The 18314-nt window shown below is 43.6% G+C and overlaps 2 protein-coding genes across 9 annotated transcripts in view; both read right to left on the bottom strand.

Moving 5' to 3' along the window:
• Positions 1-3580, bottom strand: part of rcc1 (regulator of chromosome condensation 1) — a 7433-nt gene extending 3853 nt beyond the window's left edge. The window contains exons 1-5 of the mRNA XM_079691659.1: positions 3486-3580; positions 2943-3075; positions 1711-1810; positions 596-783; positions 334-513 (exon numbers count right to left, since the gene is read on the bottom strand). Coding sequence (XP_079547785.1) covers positions 334-513; positions 596-783; positions 1711-1810; positions 2943-3075; positions 3486-3556 — 672 coding nt within the window. The 5' untranslated portion in view covers positions 3557-3580. The remainder of the gene's footprint in view (positions 1-333; positions 514-595; positions 784-1710; positions 1811-2942; positions 3076-3485) is intronic.
• A 1071-nt stretch (positions 3581-4651) lies between these two features.
• phactr4b (phosphatase and actin regulator 4b) overlaps positions 4652-18314 on the bottom strand; it is a 28994-nt gene continuing 15331 nt past the window's right edge. For 5 of the 8 annotated variants that reach the window (XM_079691356.1, XM_079691353.1, XM_079691354.1 and 2 more), the window contains 13 exons: positions 17538-17708; positions 16981-17061; positions 15578-16087; positions 12662-13009; positions 10938-11069; positions 9022-9535; positions 7899-8191; positions 7604-7802; positions 7373-7428; positions 6958-7019; positions 6735-6872; positions 6526-6602; positions 4652-5161 (listed from right to left, as the gene is read on the bottom strand). In XM_079691356.1, coding sequence (XP_079547482.1) covers positions 5146-5161; positions 6526-6602; positions 6735-6872; positions 6958-7019; positions 7373-7428; positions 7604-7802; positions 7899-8191; positions 9022-9535; positions 10938-11069; positions 12662-13009; positions 15578-16087; positions 16981-17061; positions 17538-17708 — 2597 coding nt within the window. In that variant the 3' untranslated portion in view covers positions 4652-5145. Of the gene's footprint in view, positions 5162-6525; positions 6603-6734; positions 6873-6957; positions 7020-7372; positions 7429-7603; positions 7803-7898; positions 8192-9021; positions 9536-10937; positions 11070-12661; positions 13010-15577; positions 16088-16980; positions 17062-17537; positions 17709-18314 lie in introns of those variants that run through there. The other 3 variants (XM_079691352.1, XM_079691357.1, XM_079691358.1) reach the window with 3 other exon arrangements.

Here is an 18314-nt window from a genome sequence, read left to right as displayed (position 1 = left end):
AGAATTAGAAGTAACTAGTTGTAGGGCACGCACACACACACACACACACACACACACACACACACACACACACACACACACACACACACACACACACACACACACACACACACACACACACACACACACACACACACACACACACACACACACACACACACACACACACACACACACACACACACACACACACACACACACACACACACACACACACACACACACACACACACACACACACACACACACACACACACACACACACACACACACACACACACACACACACACACACACACACACACACACACACACAAAGCAGCAGGAACTTACCCTGAAGGAGCCCCATAAGTAGACTGCCCCTTCCTCTGTGAGCGCAGCTGTGTGGCTGTCCCCCGCCGACACCTGCACCACCTTCTCCTCCAACACCACCTTCCCTGGAACCATCTCAGACCCCTCCTCTGATGTGTCCCGGCCAAGGGCTCCCTCGTCGTTACAACCAAAAGTGTAGACCTACAAAATACAAAAAAGGTTAGCCGGTAGCTAAAGCCATTCAATTTGAAATTTGAAATAATGAAGACAGAGGGGTCCTTACTTGGCCAGTGACGCTGAGGCACACTGTGTGCATGCCTCCAGCTATCACTTCCACAATGTCTTCTGGCAGCGACACAAGGGCTGGCTTCTTCCTCTCAATGGTGTTCTCGCCAAGACCCAGCTGTCCAATATCGCCCTGGCCCAGAACAAGAACCTGACCCGCCTCCTTGCAATGGCTCCTGTGGGAAACTGTTACACACAAACAATTGTATATCAGTATTCAATTTGATCCAAGATGTTATAAGTCTGACCCCTAGATTCCACCGGGTCCGTCCACGGCGCGTTACGGCTGTGCCGCGGTGCTCACAGCCACTCTAGTCAATGGTTGCTATTCCACCACACGCGGCGCGTTACAGCTCAGAAGCGTCCCAGAAGCGCCTCGGCGCAGGGCTCCTCTAAAATTAGGATGAATCCTATTTTTGACGCGGCACAGCCGTAACGTAAGGTCGGGCAGGCAGGAAGTGGAACGGTCAGAGCATATAGCATATATATATATATATATATACACACACACACACTAATTTTGCAGACCCTATCCCTCCGTAGTCTTTCAAGTAGGAGGAGAAATGCCAGCGTTCTCCTCTTGTTTACAGGCACTGTGTAAATTATATATATAGAATAATTATGATGATGAATGCATTTTTTTGTCACTAAAATACAGCAACACATCTTTGATTCATGTCGTTTATAACTGGGATATTACAATTATTATTAACCTTGTCGGTACAAAGTAGCCTGTCCAGGAAATATGCCCAAATCAACAAAAACTGCGAGCCGGCAGGCAAGACGCTCCGCTTCTGAAATGCGCCCGGTAGGGTATGACGCCGGACCAAAACCGCGGCGCTGCTGTAACGCGCCGCAGACGGACCCGGTGGAATCTAGGGGTTACGAGGCCAAACTTAACAGTGGCATAAAAAAAGTGAAAAGGCATAGGACATGAGTCGGCTTCTGAAATCTGTGGGGGTGTGGTGAGACATGTTTTGCTCCTAAAAAATGGGTGTGTATTGTTGTCCATGTTTATATGCAATGGTGCATGTTTTAATAGATTTCCATTGTCTAGTCTTGTCTGTTTGCCTTTTCCCAACGCTGTTCTTTTTAAAAACACAAGTTATTTACCTTTCACTTTCTTGGATCCTTCATTCTCCTCCACAACAACTGCCTCAGACTTCCTCTTGGTGGCGGTCTTTTTAGCAGGCATGATGGCAACACTTAATGACTATAAATAAAAAAAACATAGGTGGAATTTGATGTAAGATGTTTAAATGCCCATCAATGGTTAAAGTCACTGAGCTGAAGGTGAAAAAAACAACATGAAAATGTTTTTATCAGAAAGTGCACCAAGATTACAAATACAATTGAACATCTTACTAACATATGGTGAGTGTAGGTGTCATGTCCAAATACAGTGTAATTAAAGTAATTTAGAGCTAACAGTACACTGACACTTAAAGGGTAGTAGACAAAGAAAACGTCTCAAAAATACTACATAGCTAAACAGAGCTTAAGTAATGTATCAATTCATGTATTTATTGACATTTGCAAATACATGAATGCCCCTTTGTTAAGTTCCCGGGGACCGATGTTGAGGTGCTTTCAGAATGATGTATATCCATTTTAGGCATTATTGTGTTTCCATAAGGTCACAAGCCTACTGACAAACGCAGTTCACAGACACAATCAGTGAGTCCTTATTTTGGTTTTAACATTAACCAACTCTCTGACAGCCGTTCATGTTCAACAGCTGTCAGAAAGTCATTCGAATGGCTGGCAAAGTGTCAGACTTTCACTCCACATACAGTTGTGCTTCGTCCGCTTCTGCTACCATGCTGTTGTGAAATGAAACCCCCCCCAAAAAAGTACAAAACAAACTGAAGTCCCGCTGAGCTCTAACTGACTCCCAGAGGTTATATGTTTGTTCAGAGTGCTCAGCCATTTAGCATTTTAAAAATAAGTAGCATGATCTAACGTTGGCAGTAAACTTACCCATGTGTCCTTGCTAACAGTTAAAGAGCGAGGATATGAGACTAGCTACATGGCTGTGCTTCAGTTCTCCTTATGACTAACGTTAAACTATATGTGACACAGTTGGCTACTTATACAAGAGGAATGTAGAATGCAGAAGTCGTATTTTAATGTTAGTTAGCATTAAAGTAGAGCTAAATGTTACTAGCTAATGGAATGAGCTGTTTGCTAGCTAGCAAGCGGCGTTAGCATGCCATTCAAAAATGAATGAGATACAATAACACACGTAACGTGAATTGAATGGACTCATACACACTGCTTACGACGTGTTTGTTATCGCTTGTGTTTTTCAGTTGGGGAGTTTAGGAGCTGATATTTTTACTAACCTGTAATATGTAGTAGTCTGAAGTTTGCCTTGAAGTGAACGTGCACAGTCTCTTCGGTTCCCGGTCTTGAGACACGTACCATACGTATGACGTCACGTTCTGGAACCCCTGCCTCCTTAAAGAGACAGTAGCACTCCAATGGTGGAAGAAAACTTGTGAATTTAATGAATCAAAAGTCCTACGTTCAAGTTTCAGAAAAAAACAGTAACATATATCAATAAACAGTAGGCCTACTGATTATGCAGCAGAATGTCTGCTTTAAGTGGCACACCTTAATGTCTTGCCTATTGTTTGATACAGCTGCTAATGTTGCATCTTACGTAAACAGCTAGATCTGTCAGGTAGTGTAATGTATACCTCAATAAATTATAGGCTACCTGTATTATCTTTTCAACTCAAAATAGGAAATTATTGTTATTTTCCCGTCACTCTTTGAAAATAGAACTGCTTCAAACCATGAGGATGTATATCTTACAAATCAAATGTATTACCTCTTAAGATGCATTATCTCTAGAATACATCCCAACAGAGACATTACTGTACCTTGGCACCAGGTGTCGCTGCAGCCTCGTGTTCTTATTTAGAGGTTTTATTCTCCCTATAAATCTCCACATGAAGCCATCTTTAGGTAAGACAGGTCTGTGATTTAAGAGTCAGGTGCAGTCATTGACTAGAGATGTGAAGGATTTGTAAGGTTTTTAATTAGATCCAGATGTGACTATTTACAATCAAAAAGAAAACTGTCAGTCCGTACAATTCCACATTCAAATAAAAAGGAACTTCATTTACAGAAAAGGTATTCTTTCATATTCCCATTCTTGTAGCATTTAATCGTAAACTAATATTTTGTGCTTAAAAAAATAGCAACCTATATTACTTTTATATTTAAAATGTATTTTCAAATGAAAGGAAGACAAGATATACACAAGCATTGGTTAAACCTATCTCAACCTGTACACAGCATGAACAACCCTGTAAGCTACTGGCCAGACAACAACTTAAGATAAAACACTTCAGCAGTTTCAAAATGTTCCAGCCAAAATGACTCCCTGTTAACCGTTTATATATTTTCTGATTTGTTTTTGATAAATCCCTGATCTACACGCACAGTAACTTACATTACACTTCTAGTATAGACCATACTAGCATCACCTTATTCAAAATGGCTACAGAATGCATTGCATGTTTGACCTTTAAAGGGAAGTACAAAAACTCATAAAAAAGTATAAATGAAGAGAAAATATCCAGATCCAACAGCATTGGATTCTGTGTTGGCTCATGCAGTGAATTGCAGAAATCAGTGATATGAAACTATAGTCCTTTAGGCATCGAGTAAGTTGGCACAGATAAAAACACCAACCAGCCTCCTGACCGGCACCTTGTACTATATTAACGCTTAAATGGCCACCTCACATCACAACCATAAATACAGGCAAGCCAAATAAACATTAAAAAAAGGCTCAAATAAAAGCGGTCACTACTCATGTGATCAAAGTTACAATATAAAATATCTTGTGTATTACAGAATATTTCGTAATAAGATCTTTCCAAGTTTCATTCTAAGGTATAACAATAGCAGTCTGTACACAATTTATATAAAACACACAATATCCCAGAGATGTCCAGTCCTATAACAGAATATCCCAGTCTTCGTCGCTGCAGCCGCTTCTCTCTCATCTATTATTACTGTGTGTTGTGTGTTATGAATCATCATCATCATCATCATCATCATCATGGTCGTTATTATTACTATTATTATTGTGTGTTATTACATTAACAAGATGAGTTAGCTTTTCCATATACAGTAAAGAAGAAGAAAAAGGCAACACAGAATGAGGCCGCGTTAAAGGTTGTAACTAGATCCAGTCCCTGAGGGGTACCACACAACAGCAGAGTCAGCCCTGTAGGTCCTCCGCCACTTCCCCCTTCATTGGCACGTGGTTCCCCCTGTTGTCCGGGATAAATACTGCATCTGGTCCCCAACCACCACCGCCACCACCTCAGTTCAGTCAAAGCAATGTAGTGGGAGGGCGATGGAGGGCAAGCAAGAAGCATTTCTTGTTTTGAGTCAGTTCTAGGCTTTCCCTGATAATCTGTACAGTAAATTCGGGAAATGTAAAAGGGCGATCTGTCTGCATAGGGAGCAGCTTCTGGCCACGCAGAGATCTTAAGTGCTTCATAATCCACAAAGAGGAGAAGGGGGCTAAGGCCGATGAAACCTAAACAAAACAAAGAGATTTCATAAGAAACAAACCTTTATATTTATAATACTTACTCAATATTTCCATGAAATTGAACACTGAGGTCAATATTGTTTATGATCATTATTTGTTATGATCAGCAATAGCCATTCCATGTATTTAGATTATGTCATCTATCTATAGAGTAATAATAATAATAATAATAATAATAATAATAATACATGGGACTTTTATAGCGCTTTTCATGAAACTCAAAGACGCTTTGACAGAGAATTAAGAAAAGACAACAAGAAAAAACTAAGAAATACCAAAAGAGATAAACAAAACAGAAAATAGGGGTGGAGGGGGGTGGTCAGTGGTTGAATGCAGTGTTGAACAGGTGGGTTTTGAGTGAGGTTTTGAATGCTGTGAGGGAGGAAGAATCTCTGATGGATTGGGGTAGTGAGTTCCAGAGGGTGGGTGCAGCAACGGAGAAGGCTCTGTCGCCCCAAGACTTGAGGTTGGTGCGGATGGGGAGGGACAGGAGGTTGGCAGTGGCAGAGCGGAGGGAGCGAGTGGGAGTGTGTCTGTGGAGGAGGTCAGTCAGGTAGGATGGGGCCAGGTTATGGAGGGCTTTGTATGTCATCAGGAGGATCTTGTACTGAGTAGGTTTAATTGTTGGCATCAGGATCTGCAAATCCTGTGCTGCATTTGATTTAACTTCCTATGCAGAAGGGATTTACATGATGCATGCAATCCAGGTTTAAATTAATGACTTTTTTTAAATTATCCTAATTATATCTGCCCCACTGTTTACTCTTCTGTGTTAACGCTGTATCAGAGCTGTATCCAGTTACTGCTAATGCAAAATCACTATTCAGGGACATTAAGTGTCTAGGTGACAAACAAAGTGGCTTTTACTGTGAAATAGTCACAGGAAACACAATGTTATTGTCACTGAGGAAAGTGCCGAGATCAATCATTCGTCTGGAGACCTTATACAGTCTATGGTCTCTCGACAACATGACAGAAATCATTTTTAGCATGGCAGGGAGTATGGGTCCAAGAAGAAAAAGGAGTTGCAGAAATCATCTGCCTTTTAGCAGGGTAACTCCATTTAATGTTGCCCTTTCATCTGAAGAAAACAACTTGCCCTGTGTGAACTGTGGAATCAGATTGGCTCTGTTCTCTTCACAGTATGAGCAGTATTTGTGTTTTTGTGTAGACAGATACACCATTTGCTCTTCTGCTGCACTTCTGACACAGTAGCTGCACACAGAGTATTTGCTGTAGTATTAAAGCCCACTCGCTGTTACCACGGTAACCACAGTTGTCGCCAAGTCAACCAGGACTGAAGTCGAAAAGGACTGTAATTGTCAAGATCGTTCTGATAAAAGGTATACCTCGTGTAGATCCTGCTCTCTTCATGCACCTCCATTTCAGTGCTCTTATAGTCGTTGAGCTCCTTCCTGATGGCCGCCTGGATGTCAGGAAAGAGGGAGTTGGCGTGAACAAAAGGAAAAATGCTAAACATTGTTCTTTGATGTTGATCACATGTAAAACACAGTCCACTGCTGAGAGATCAAGTGTTTGCTGGACACAGTAAACAGACCTTGTCAGCCGGAGTCAGCTTGGTCCACGGCTTTTCCGCTCTCCGATCATAATCATTGGCATCTGTGACTTCCACATATTCGTGGAAACGCAGGATTTTTCTTGCCTGTAGTTCTGCAACTGTGGGTCTTTCACTCAGCTATGAAAACACATGTCAGTTTAGTATCAAGCACTATAGATGGTTTGACTCTTGAACGTCTATTTTTTGTAGGGTTTCGCCTCACCTTCCTGGTCAGGCGCCGTTTGATCTCTCTAACCTCCGCTTGTCTGTCAGACCGATTTCTAGCTGGAAAAAGAGGGAAGGAAAACAGACAACAGAGCTTTATTTAGTTTCTGCATGAAAGCCTAACTTCATGTGCTACAAAGGTAAAGACAAATATTTTCTAAAATTAGACATCTCAAGCTCAATACGCATTTCAAACAGTCTTTTCAATTGGATGTTGTTGCTTATACTGCATGTATAAAATGCTTATTTACATAAACAATTCATTCATGGACAAATCATCAGTCCAAATTGAGCTGTAATGATTGTTAAACCCCACAAAACTAAAGTCCAACAAACTTAAGAACAGCACACTCAAAACTGATGTTTGTAATGGATAACAACAATTGAGAAGGAAAGAAAGCTTTGATACTAACGCTGAAGGATGTTTCTTTGCTCGAGCTCCTCAGCAGTGGGTCTCTGGCTTAGCCGCCTGAAATAGTAAAACAAGAGAAGGGACTATTTTTAAACAGTTTCATCACTTTGTCATTCAGGCAATAAGTAGGACAGAGATCTAAGAAATGATCTCTAGATTTCTTCACAAAATGCAAATTCACTATTGTCAGTTTTAAGGGTACAATTGCAAGTTTGGTGCCGTCTGTCTTTACCGAGTGAGTGCAGAGCCGATCTGTGTGCGGATGGCATCCCACTGCTCCCTGCTCTGCCAGGTGAGGCCGGTCTGTCCTGGAGGCTGGTCCTCTCTATTGCTCCTGTCCTGGGCAAACCTGTCCCTCTCCGGGGCGCAGGGACGGTTGCTCAGCTTCAGAGCCAGGGTGTCCTTCCTCTTGACCCTGCTGGCCAGGGCGCCTGGAAGAACCAAGAAGAGGTGTGGTGAGGTGTGAACGACAAAGCTCTTGAAACAGTAAATAATATTTATATGTCATAAAACATCATTATGCTTACTAATTGGGGGTTCATCCTCCTCATCTTCATCTGAGTCTTCATCTTTGTAAAGCACAGGGCCATCTGAGTCGCTGTCCTCCCGACGCAGGCCATGCTCTCCTTCCTCTTCCTCATCCTCTTCCTCTTCGCTGCTGTTTCCCCCCGGGATGACGCAAACACCGGCGTCTCCGACAAAGCATCTGCGACTCCGTGGCTCTAGCTCTGGCTGTGGGATTTCCCCATCGTACTCCTCCTCTTCCTCATCATCTTCCTCATCTTCTTCTTCTTCCTCATCTGAGTAGTCATCTTCAGATCTAATGTAAAGAGAAAATATAACAGATTTAAACATAAAGAATACGGATGAAGCATCTGTTTTGGGGTATTTTACTAATAAAAGCACTTAAACATGACTAACTGATTTGACCAATTCAAGATGTAGGTATCCAACCTTCAACACAATGAACTTTAGCTGTACTTTGAGAAGTCTTATCCCAACCTTATAGTTGTACTTGACTTTGCTATGATCAGGGAAGGGTGTTCTTTAGGATGCTTATTGTCCCATGCCTGGCTGGATCTCATGAAGGTAGAAGCCTTGAACTATTCTGCTCTCTTTTTCATGTCACCTAGTGAATTTACATTTGTGGGGGAAACTTCTGAAGCAATTGGAGTCAGGACTCAGAGAGACACGAGGAGAGCTGGAGCTTTGATGGCAAACACTGGCGGTATACTTGGAGCTTCGGCCGGAGAATTCACAAGACATGTCACGGGGCACGAGTTGACCACATGGTTGAGATGCCACAAGCAATTCTGAAGAACCCTTCTGTAGCTACAGGTTTTAACTAGTTCAGAGTGTAATAATCAACATTCTTCAATAGATAGACTAAACAGCTGAGGACACTGAATCACATGTGTTGTCGCTTATGTCTCGGGGTCATCTACACCCCGAGAAGGATGTGTTCCAGGTGTCCCACAACAATAACTATCTCTGACCGAGAGTTGCCCGGTCACAAACTTGTAACAACAACAAAATCCTAGGGCAGCCCCTCCTTAAGGGAGATAGCATGCTGCCCAAGGTGGGGTATCTGCGTCAGAGGGCAAAAGGTAAACATCTATGGAAATGATTCCCTGACACTGAGAAACTCACAGTTTTAGTGGTTGGATGCTGACGGGAAGGGGGCGCCCCGCCTGGTAGTCCGGAGGGGTGTCAAACAGCAGCGTGTGTGCGCGCTGTGACCCGTCAGGATGCGGCTGAGCCGGGCCGGGGCTGGACAGCGCCCGCTGGATCATGATGTGCAGCGGGACGGGAGCAGGGCGCTGAGGGGAGTCATTGGTGGGGCTGGGTGGGTCAAACAGCATGGGTATGGGCTGGGGCAGCGGGTGGGGGTAGGAGTGCTGATGGTGGAGGTGGTGGGAGTGTATCTGTTGGCGGGGAGGTGAAGGTGGTCTGTGTGTCGGAAGGGGAGGGGAGGCAGGAGGGGGAGGCAGCTGAAAGCCCATAGAGAGGCTGTGGTCCTCGATAGAAAGCGGGGAGGGGATGATGGGATGGTTTTGGTCCTCCGTGTTGCGCTTAGTGACGGGGGTGGTCCTCTTAGGAGGCATGGGGGGAGAGGGTTTGGCTGGCACAAGACTGGCACCTCCAGTGGCTTGGGTGAAGTCACCTGTACATAGACAAACAGTTAAAACATGAAGCCATAAAGCAAGACAGTTACAGCTAAGGCCTGAGAGTGAGAGCGGATCAAGGCCATTGAAGGCAAATAAACATAACTATAAAGAAGTATGAAGCTGGAGGAGGAGAAGGGGGTACGTTCTAAGATGATCAAATGTTTGAATATTGTCTGAGATGATTAATTTACAAGAAGCAATTTGAAACTTTGCTCATACATATCAGTATGTTGTTTTCCTCTGAATACGTCCAATTCTCTTCATAAACCAGACGCTCATGAACATGTGGTGATTATATGTTTTTTTAAATTCTGTTTAGAAAATGTTTTCTCAAGATTTCCCCCCCCAGTCCCAGCTCAGTGTTCATTACTATGATAATAATAATACATTCTTCAATGGCCTTTATACAGCGCTCGATGTGAATGACTTGCTTGCAGGCCTCTTATTTTTCTATCCAGTTTGCTGCTGTCACATGAGAGCACATGCATCAGCTGTTCATGTTTGATGTACCCAACATGACAGAATACACATGAACAAATAAAAATACTGGGATTACATGTCTGACTGAGCATTATTGCGCACATACATACAGTGTTTGAGATCACATGACTGTGTCAACATGAATGCACGCACTGCCCCCAACACACCAGTGTGCAGCATGTGCCCCAGGTCACACAGACGATGAAGATACACACACAGCCTACATGCTCTTAACCTGCCACTTCGTTTTGTTTATGAGCATCTTGAAAGTGCAAAGCTCCTAAACAAAAAGCTGACGTACAAACGTCTATAATCATTAGCATGCACAGTTAAATATTTGCTATACAATTATTAAAACGCTGTCGATTAGCTTTGAAGCCACATCATTGTTAAAAGCCATAGCCGTGCTACTGAGATATAATAAGAGTTCAGTGGCACCAGACTTTAAACATGCAGTAGACTGGATTACATCTTCCTTTTGAAATTAAGTCAACCCCTTGTGTTAGAGCCCTTTAGCCCCTCCATTCATATCCATCCACCCATCCCGGTTGAGCAAGAGCTGAGTGGATTAGCACTTTAAAATTCACTTGACGCATTGAAGGCCTCAACCCGCTAAAGGCTCTCCCTCATTCACATGCCGAATAGGAGAGTAAAGCATTAACAACATTCAATCGCTCACTCACACAGAAGTTGGTTCACACAAAGCACCCAGCACTCATGATCAGCTCATTATGTGCATGCGGCTCTTACATACCACATCCAAAGAAAAGCAATCAAGGCCAGGTAAAAAGGCATTTTGGGGGGAGGGGGGTATGCTGGCAGCGAGAGAGGACGCGACACGATGAAGAACGCAGACTCTGGACGAGGCATTCCAAGCACGGCAGCCTGGCCACTGAGACCCCAGGGGGCATCCTTTACCTGAGCGCAGGCCTCCGGCCCGTCGGCACAGGTAGACGGGCAGCGACAGGTAGACATCGTAGTCGCACTCTCGCTTCCAGCAGGACCAGTAGAGAGGGAGCTGAGCGTTCTCTCCCCCCTGCAGGGCGGAGACTAATAGGGAGGAGACGGAGGCCTTCAGCGGGAGTCTTTCATTAGCTGCAATATGGTGGTACTGTATATGTTGCTGTATGGATAAAGTGCGCTGAAGGAGGGCCCTACATGATCATCAATCTATTGAAAAATAGCCCCATATTGTGGGAAACATGTTTTGTTTGTGTTCCTGCCAAAAAAGATCAAAAGGACGATACCACAGGTATGTCTAATTTTGGTTTAATAAGAAGCAAAACCTTAGCTTAGCTTAACTATGTTAATACAAATGACCTACCAGCTTTTATTAACACATAATTTCTAATCTCTTTCATGCATAAAAAAGTAAAACAACACGTTGTGCTTAGCCAAGTGTCTCCAGGATGTAGCTTTCCAAAATGTTAAGCAATTACTTTTAAAACATTATTTAGTTATGAATTTAAGTCAACTCCATTAAGTTAAAGACTTCTGTTCTCTAAATTGGATTTCTTGTTGGCCTGCTCTATGTAGTCCAAAGCTGTTAAAGCTGAACATGTTTCCAAGCTACAACCAAACAGCCTCAAGAGACAACAAGCAACATGTTTCCCTTTGTGACAGGTCACATGACTAGCTGATAAAATGACATACGAGAGAAACAGCTTCTTATAACTAAAGAAAAAGCTACACACAGACTCATCTACAGGCATGACAACATGTGCCCGTCAGCTTAAGGGACCACAATTCATCAGATCTGCTGATAATAAGATAAAAATGAATCACAGCAGACAGCCTTGCCCAAGTGGGAATTAATGCAAGATCCCAGATGAGACAAACCCACAGTAAACAACAACAACCAGCACACTGTGACCGCATCTGTGTGAGCAGCTTCCCACAGCCACTAGAGTCCGCTATCTTCGGAGTGTCAATTCTGGGGAGAAGTTGCAGCTAAAAGCAGTCCAGGCGTAATAACGAATTGGCAGGGGAAAAGCTCTTCAAGCTGCTCAGACAATCATTAACAGGACAGGAAGTGTGTGTGTAGCTAACTTCTTTAAAAGAATCTTGTGCACTGGCTCATGAATGGATGAGAAATGTTTTCGCCAGTGGGAAAATGACATGCTTAGTGAGCAAATACTTTAGTGTTTATCATGTATACTTGACGGTTGATGTTTGGTTCATGGGATCATGTTGATACCCTCCATCTAGGCGTGGCTATCGTTGGATACAAGTGACAATACCAATACAACGTACTTTAATGATAGCACTACTAATGGAGTATTGCATTTGATGCCTTTTTTTAAATTATTTTTTACTTATTATATTTTATGTGATTCCCATCATGTGAATACAAAAATTCCGCTTTGTAAAATACCATCACCACTGATGAATGATAACATATATTTATCTTCCCATGGAATACACGGCACACAACTTCACGGCACAACACCGCATTATAAGCCGCTGTAGCTACTGCAGTAGGGGGCCAATCACGTCGCAAATTAATCAAAGGACACCTGAAAGACTGCATGCACATGTACATGGTAGAACTGGGTATGAAGAGGATAGAAAATAGAGACTCAATACTAGTTAGAACTGGGATATTCACTGATATTCATCATCTGCAATTGAGCAGAACTTACCCAGCATGGGGGCGTTTCCCCTGTTCACAGGCTTGGGAGGGGGCAGAGGGGGCTGTTTGGTGCCATGAGAGGTGGAGGTCAGGGTTCCACCTGAGGACTGCTGAGTGGACGTCCCTGCAGAGGAGATGGACCGGACAGGTTTGGGCGCCACGGGCGAGTGAGAGCTGTACTGGCCCGCGGGTTGGTTGGATGGGGTGCGGGGTGAACCCTTGCCTCCAGGTTCGGGGGCGGAGGTCATCAGCCATTTTGGAGGCATGACAGAGTGTTTAGGTGGCAGAGGTTCACGCAGGGTGTTCTGCAGGGCGTCCCGCAGGGCTTCGGGGTCGGGGACAAAATGGCTGTCTGACTCTGAAAACACAACAAAAAATAGGTCATTCACTACAATAGTATTCTGGGGAAATTTGGACAAAAGTGGCAGTAACATTTTAACATCTGTATCCAGCTTTAGTACACACACTATTCCACATCGTAAGGCAAGGTACGTTTATTGATATAGCACATTTCAGACGCAGAGGCAATTCAAAATGCTTTACATGATCATTAACACATGACAGTAGAACAGAGAGGAACACAATAAATAAACATAATGGAATAACAGTTTCATAAAAACAATGCATTAATGAGATACAAAATAGTTTAAAAACGACATTGTAAATACTAAAAACAAGTTAAAAGGCTTCTGGGTAAGCAGCTGCAAAAAGTTGTGTTTTTAGCCTCGACTTAAAAGAACTCAGCGTGGGTGAAGACCTCAGGTTTTCTGGAAGTTTGTTCCATTTGTGGGGAGCATAAAAACTAAAAGCAGCTTCGGCGTGTTTGGTCTCTAAGCCCTCCCCCGATGATCTCAGAGCTCTGGGGGGCTCGTAACAGGGCAACATGTCAGAGATATATTGGGGCCCAAACCATTTAATGCTTTATAAGTTAACAATACCATTTTAAAATCAATTATGTAAGCTACTGGTAGCCAGTGCAGAGACCTGAGTACTGGGGTGATGTGTTCTACTCTTTTTGTTTTGGTCAGGACTCTGGCAGCGTCGTTCTGGATTAGTTGTAGTTTTCTAACCGATTTTTGACAGACACCTGTAAATACACTATTACAGTAATCATGGTAGGCATTTCAATCTCATTATGAAATATTTCTCTTCATGTTTCAGTTCCGGATTGAGCAGCAAGCTAATTCTTTTGCTGCTTCAACACTCAGAAGCGCTCCCTGTGATAGCACTTGTTTGAGAATTGCATTATCTAGGGATCAGCGGCGAAGATAAACAGAGTGGGCGACTGCAATTAGCACCAAACCCCCCCCCCCACACTGCTGATGCTGCTCCCACCCCATTCCTCAAAGCCACAGATCTGAAGTGCAGGGTTATTTATTTACAGAATAGCCTTTATCACTGTGACATCACATCACCAAAGAGGAAATAATACCGAAGAGAGGAAGTGAACATGAAGAACAGAGGAATAGAGAGAGAGAAAAATGAGGACAGAAAGAAGGAGATGTGATAAAGATAGAAAGAGAGTGGGAGAGAGAAAAGCAGCATCAGAGAGAAAAAAGGAAAACACAAGGTGAGAGAGAAGAGAGACAAGCAGGGACACATGAAGGAAAGTGGGAGAAAATATCTGTTCACCTGCATATCTGAAAAATAACTCTCTTTTCTAATAGTAATTCTGTATTGGCGTTTTCAATATGATGCATTATGTTATATTATGTTGCAAGCAATGTTCCACATGTGGATAATTAAGGTTTCTTCAACTTATCAACGTACTTCTGAACACAGGTACAGAAGCGACTCATGTGTCAGATAAATGATAACTGGATCAAAAAGCACTGTTATTTCTCAAAGTTTAGTGTTTTAGTCAAATCAATTAGCTATGGCTCTTCCCCAATTATCACAGGGCTGACAGTGCTAGCGTTAAAGGCCAATAATGTGTAAAGTGATGGTGCCACATTAATTAGGAGAGGAGAGGAAAGGACGAGCTATTCCCTCATGTTCCTGAATAGGAAGCGTAGCTGGGGCAGGGCCCCTGGGAGCCGACAGGAGCCTGTCTATATCTGGCAGGACAGCACATAAGCAGGAGAGTGACAGTATGAGTGAGTGGACTGATGAATCACCTACTATCATTAAGGATGTGTGAAAGAGGTCAAATTGTAGAACACCTTATCTTTGACTTTACAGTGAGGATTATTTAAAGGTCTCCTATCATGCAAAATGCACTTCTTTTATGTCTCTTATACATAAATATGTGTCCCCGGTGTGTCAGGGAACTCACAAAGTGTTGCAAAATAAAACCCTTTCTTTTCCTCCGTACCCAAATCTCTAAAAACGGGGGTACAACGGAGCTGATCCAGATTTCCTGCTGATATGACGTAATATCGGAAATGTGGGCACATTGCCCGAGATGTTTCGGAAGTAATATGGTCTTTGTTTACATTAGCAAGCATCGCTAACACTCAGAGCTAACGCTGTAGGAGAGAGTATGTGTAAAGAAGCAGGAGATAAAAAAGGTACTCACCTTGTGGTAAACCCGCAAGAGAAAAAGCATTTGAGCTCCATACTGTTTCAGAAATAATCCTTGATGTGGTTTTGAACATGATATGGCATTTAATCACGGCAGCATTTAGCTGAGTATCTGGGTAGAATTCTCCTGCATGAACAGCCTTAAGCTCCCCCCTCTTTTTTTTTTTAAAGCTTCGGACCAAGAATCAGCATTTCTCTAACAGGGCTGAAATAGAGGGGTATGAGGTATGGCTAGAATGGGTAATCTGTTTGGTATTTTCAGCATAACACTTCATAGACATGCTTTTTATATATTTGTATTATCTGAGAACTATAATATATGCCTACAAATTGGACAATAGGAGACCTTTAAGATGGACTTCATGATAACAAATTGTACCCAAAAATACTGGAAATGCCTCACCTCTGCGGGCCCTTCCCTCCTCAGCAGACGCATGTCGGGGGAGGGTGGGCTTCCAGTCCGCATCAGCCGGCCGACTCCTCCGTCCATCCTCCGAGGGGGCCTTCTGCAGACCGGGCCTCTTCTGGGCGTCCTCTGGGTGGAGTCTGCCTCCGCGCCGGCCCTCCTCCATCTGCCCTTGAATCTGTCCCTGCCAGACCATGTTGGGCTTCCACTCGCCCTCTACGTGTGGACGTGGCCCCGTTCCCCCCCCTCTGCGCACATCTTCATGCAGTCCCGTGCCCCTGGAGCCTGGAGCCCCCCGGCGCTCCCCGTCCGAGGGAGAGCGGACTCTGCGGTCGTCTGGCTGGGCGAGCCAGGCTGGGTTCATCCTAAAGTCTGACTCTGAGGGGGGTTTGCCCTGGCTGCATGGACTCCTGCCCCCTCCTCCTCCCCCTCCTCCTCCGACCCCCACACTAACAGGCAGCGTGTGGCCATTCTTCACGTAGTGCTGCTTCAGGTTCGCTGTATCTGCTTCGGAAAAAAGTGTTTCAGAAGAACATATGTCTTGTGAAAATACAGCTATAAATGATTATTCTGGAAAGAAAACTAAAACAAAAAAAGTTTATTTCATCTAAATTATTCAAATTGTTTAAACTGCCAAATGCTTTGTTTGATGTTATTGAACATGTTTTGGGTGTTCTCTCCCTCTTGAGCCTATAATAAAACAGAAGTATGATACGATAAGTCGATTAATCCATAAAATGATTAACATCAACTTCCTTTAGGTCATTTCCCCATCTAAAAATTCCAAATAAAATGTTAGTTCTGGCTTTTCAAATGTGAGGATTTCTGACTGCTCTCTGGCTTATTTACTTGTGAATTAACTACCTATTGGTTTACGATCGAGTTATTCAAAGTGGACACCTTGGGCCCTGAGGTAATGTTATTGGACCCATTTTCTGATATTCTATAATAACTATAATAAGTAATACAAATACGAAAATAACAGATTATGTGGTAATTCAAATCGTTTTTAGTTTACAGCCCTGTTCAGCAGTAAAACAGGAGGGTGTGCGTAGACAGTGTGTTTGTTGCTGTGGTGAAGGAGCAGCTGTAGGTTTAATAAATGGGCTTCTGCAACAGCGGGGCCGGCATTACGCTTGCACACACCCCTCTCAAAGCAATTCTGCTGCAGGGCACAATGCGTTCCACTTTTCCTCAGCGCTGGAGAGTGGCATGCCATTTTAAACAGATATTACATTGAAAAACAGCAAGGTGAAAGTAAATGTGCCTTTATTTTGAATATGTCTTGGACACCTACTGGTTTGGAGGTCAGTGTTCCTTCCATTATGTACTGAACTCTGAGTGTACCGTGCTGTGTGGGTGTGATGTCAGATACAGCTGGATTACAAAAGCACTCTTACCATTGTCCGGGACCTCCTTCAGCACCCCCTGTTCTATAAGCTCCTGCCGCGTACGCCTTGTCGACATCTTTCTCTCCAGTTCTGCCGTCAAAAAACAGTTTTTACGTTACACACCAGGGCTGCACAATAAATCCTGTCAGCATTGCCATGCGTGTATAGTCCAATCCCAGAACGTGCAATGTCAAGAAAGGAAAGAAACTCTTAAACTTTATGGTAAAAGTGTTAGCTTTTTGATACATTTACCATGAACTATCTACGAGGGAAGTCTGGCAGCCCTATTAAACACAGTTTGCTTTTTGAGGAGAAAATAATGCAGTAAAATCAGTCAAATTGAAATCTGGCCTCATGTGCCAGAATTCAAAGATGTCGTTTACATTTCCTTTCTCAACAGGATGTTTTGTTAGCAGCTTATTGTCTTATTGTAGCTGCACTGATTACATGACGAGAGCCAGAGCAACCTGTAACATTCAGGCAGCGGCACATGCATTGAGGCATTTAGATGAACACTGAATGTCACTGATACGACCGTTGATAAAGGACACAATGACGCCACAGACCTTCGGAGGTTTCCTTGAACTTGTCGCTGCTTTTCTTCTTCCGCCACTTCCACGGCTTGAAGATCTTGCCCAGGGTGGAGAACTTTCCCTTACGCTTTGGGGGAGGGGTGGTGTCCCCCGTGCTGTCCGTCTCTCCCACCATAGTGCTGTGGTGCTGCTCAGTTTCATCATCTGAAAGAAAAGCATATATAGAAGTGTTTTTATACGTTTTTTCATAGATTTGTGGGCCACCAGGGCCTTTATGAAGAGACAGAGGGGATGACACACCGATGGGCAGGCAGCTCTACCAGGTGAGACATAGGGCGGCCCTAAGTCTAACTTGTGTAACCACATTTGTTGTACCCTAAAACAAGATGCAGGAAAATATGTGGAAAATAAGAGTAAAGATCCAGCAGCAGTCACAATACTCTGAGAGGAATTGAGCTCATCTCCTGCCGTGCTCATAATGGCTGTTATTATCTTTAGCTGTCAGTTCTCGGGGACTGCGTGTGCTTTGGCAGGGTGATGCTGAGAGCTCATAGACTCCTCCACATATCCACAGTTAACGGGAGAGGTCTGACGCTGGCGTTCAGCCAAGATCTCTCACTGTCAAGTGCTCGCATTCCTTGGCTGAATGGAGACTAGTGCCTTATCAGCCTTTCAGCCCTCAGTGCTTCTGTAGTGGAGAGAGACTCACACATGGAAGCCGTACAGTAGCAGAATGTAGTAGCAGCCATGATCTACGCATGCAGCTCGCTGTCAAGAAGAGTAACGTGAAGAAGAATGCTGATTAGGAAA

This window comes from Notothenia rossii (genome assembly GCF_949606895.1).
Source record: "Notothenia rossii genome assembly, chromosome: 7".
Classification (NCBI taxonomy): Eukaryota; Metazoa; Chordata; class Actinopteri; order Perciformes; family Nototheniidae; genus Notothenia; species Notothenia rossii.
Note: the sequence above shows the minus strand (reverse complement) of the source record. Positions and strands in the feature narration are given on the sequence as shown.